The sequence below is a fragment of the Austrofundulus limnaeus genome, unplaced genomic scaffold (genome assembly GCF_001266775.1).
Source record: "Austrofundulus limnaeus strain Quisiro unplaced genomic scaffold, Austrofundulus_limnaeus-1.0 Scaffold277, whole genome shotgun sequence".
Taxonomy (NCBI): domain Eukaryota; kingdom Metazoa; phylum Chordata; class Actinopteri; order Cyprinodontiformes; family Rivulidae; genus Austrofundulus; species Austrofundulus limnaeus.
In genome coordinates, this window is record NW_013952679.1 from 266486 (window position 1) to 269494 (window position 3009).

Consider the following 3009-nt stretch of genomic DNA (forward strand, 5'->3'; position numbering starts at 1 on the left):
TCTGAGAGCAGGACTACAATCTCCGAACTCGCAAAGTTCTTCTTTTTTACTTTGCAATGTCGTTTATGAATGGACACTTCCTTGTGTCTGAGGCAGGAAACACGCAGCTCATTTACACACTTTTCCTGAAGATAGAAGAGTTTGTTGAATCTGACGTGACATGTTCGTACGAACCCTTTGTACGAACAAAAGTAAGAGAAATTTAGGATAAGAATACGAACATGTTCCTGCATGAGGCCCAATGTTTCCTGACTTGTTTTCATCATTTGATTTAACATTCAGGAGGATTAGATCAACTCACCAAAGACTGATTCAGGTAAACCAACAAAACCACCTGCTTCAAATATCATTGCATTAAATGGTTGTTATATTATCGAGGACTTTATTCCCCACAAAGCCCAGGTAGGTACCTGGAAGAATTAGGTTTTATTGAGGATGGGAGAGGGGAGGGAAAGGCAGAGCAGTCTGGGGTTGACAGCCGGATATTAGCAGGATGCTACCCAAATGTTAGCTATTAGTTGTAGAACTGCGGCTGACAGAAATTTGAGCACGGCTGCAGAGTTGGGTTTTGGGTTTTTGGTTTCGGAGATTAAAATTAATCTACTGTAGGTGCCAGAAACAGTTGAAAGTTTCAGGAAATGTTTAACACGCCACAGAGAGCAGCTGACTTGACTTTGAAACATTTCTGAAGTTGCCAGGGAAAACTTTGCAGCCTGATTGTTAGCACTAGGGGTGTTGAAAATAATTTGATTCTTAAAAGGATCGAGGCGATTCTGAATAGATTCTAAACTTCCACAAATCGATTTTAAAATGTGTTTAAAGTTTGTCAAATCTGAAAGGTTACGTAATCTGTACTGTAGATTACGTTACCCTTGCGGCCACCGTAGAAGGCGGCGTCTCTACTAGCGGCGCTAAGCAAGTTAGCCAGCTCCCTTGCTTAATGGAGTCTGTTAGCATGGAGCAGGAGGAGAGCTTGATTCAACCTGCTGTGTCGTCGCTAAAAGCCAGTGTTTGGGCACACTTTGGTTTCTACAATGCCGCGGGGAAAAAAGAGCTCGACATGAGCACAATTATCTGCAGGCAGTGCAAAATGAAAATGAAATACTTTGGAAATACGTATTTGGCGCGACATCACCCCGAGATAAAAGACGTCGAAAAGCATCCAAAAGCAGCCGACCAACGTACTCTGGAGCAATGCAACAAACTTCCAGCTAATTCTCCAAGATCTGTGAAGATTTCCTACTCCATCACCTGCTATATCACCAAGGATTTACATCCATATAGTTCAGTCGATGGCGAGGGGTTTAGGTTCATGGTCAATACGCTGGACCCAAGTTACGTTATACCATCACGTAGCTTTTTTTAGTGAAAAAGCAGTCCCACAGCTCTATCACGAAACGAAGAATAAAGTGAAAGTACTTAAACCTGATGATACCTGATGGTAACGATCTGGCCCACATCCAAAGCGTAGTCATTCAGCTGAGCAATAAAGATGGCGGCCACTGCCTCGTAGAGCGCCGTGCCGTCCATGTTGATGGTGGCCCCCACTGGCAGCACAAAGCGGGTAATCCTCTTGTCAATATGATTGTTCTCCTCAGAACACCTGAATGTGACGGGCAGCGTGGCGGAGCTGAAAGGCACAAAGTGGTCTTAGTGAGGCTTTAGTTCCCAGGGTTTCAGAAATAAAAAGGTTTACTGACCTGGAGGAGATCATGAGCGCCGTCACCAGGGCCTGAGCCATGCCCAGTGTGAAGGTGTAGGGATTCTTCCTCACGATGATGAAATAGATGAGTGGCAGGCAGACGATGGCGTGGATCGCTAGACTGAGGAACAAAATTGACATCATCAAACTGGATCAAATCACATCATCAGGTGTTACAGAGGGAGAGACAAAGTGCTACACAAGGCCAGAAAAAAGTTAAATGTGTAAAATGAATGCAAATAAAGGTATCTATCATTGCATCATTACTACTGACTCCATATTCTGAAGTCCTTCCTTCTGTTTGCTCTAACTGTAATATTCACATATGCAGATAATACTGCAACTTACAGTATATACATGGTAATGATATTATCTAAACTGCTGAAGAAGTGAAACTCTATAGTTCATGGTTCAAACAGTGAAGCCTGCAGCTGATTGAGTCCAAAACTGTTTTTCTGTAAAGTCACACAGTTCTAGAGTAGAGCCAGATGTTTTATATCAGTGGAAAAATACGGTTGATGGTTTGGAGTTTCTGTTGATTTTAAACTTTAATTTAAAAGGATCTATGATTAGTTGCACACATAGGCGTAAAGTGCAGGGTGGGTTGGCGGGATTATAACACCCACAATAATTTGATCCAGTGACTATACCCCCCCCCCCCCAAAATAAAATGACATCATTTGCTCAAATGCAACAGAAATGAACTGGTTAACAGAATTGTAAAGTAACTAAGTACAAATACTTTGTTACAGTTCTTAAGTATAAATTTTGGTTATCTGTACTTTACTTCAGTAATTATTTTTCAGCCTACTTTTTACTTGTAGTCCTTACATTTTCACACAGTTATCTGTACTTTCTACACCTTACAATTTTAAAAAGGGCAAAAAGTATAAAGTCATTACTTTTAGTTCATTCTTAGTTGTTTTCATTTGGCCTGTTATTAAAACAAATACTGTAAAGATAAACTGTGCCTCCTGGATAGAGTGAACGTAATAAAAATGTTTTTTGGGAAGTCACCTCCCAATAAATATCATTTTGTAAAATCTAGCTACTCATTTTTTAGTCAATACTTTTACTTTTAATACTAAAGTACATTTTATGTCAGAAATTTTCTTTTGATACTTAAGTACAAAAAATATCAGATACTTTGATACTTGTACTCAAGTAATATTCTTAGAGGAGACTTTAACTTTTACCAAAGTAATTTTATGGTAATATACTTGTACTTTTACTCAAGTATCACTTTGTGGTACTTTATACAAGTGTTTCCCAAAGTTGGGGTCAGGACCCAAAGTGGGGTCCTGAAA

General features: G+C 39.9%; 1 protein-coding gene across 1 annotated transcript in view; it reads right to left on the reverse strand.

Annotated features, from left to right (window-relative positions):
• Nucleotides 1–1435: 1435 nt before the first annotated feature.
• slc1a1 (solute carrier family 1 member 1) overlaps nt 1436–3009 on the reverse strand; it is a gene marked incomplete at its 3' end in the record, with an annotated part of 33339 nt that continues 31765 nt past the window's right edge. The window contains 2 exon segments of the mRNA XM_014021088.1: nt 1436–1630; nt 1701–1823. Of these exon segments, the coding sequence (XP_013876542.1) occupies nt 1436–1630; nt 1701–1823 (318 nt within the window).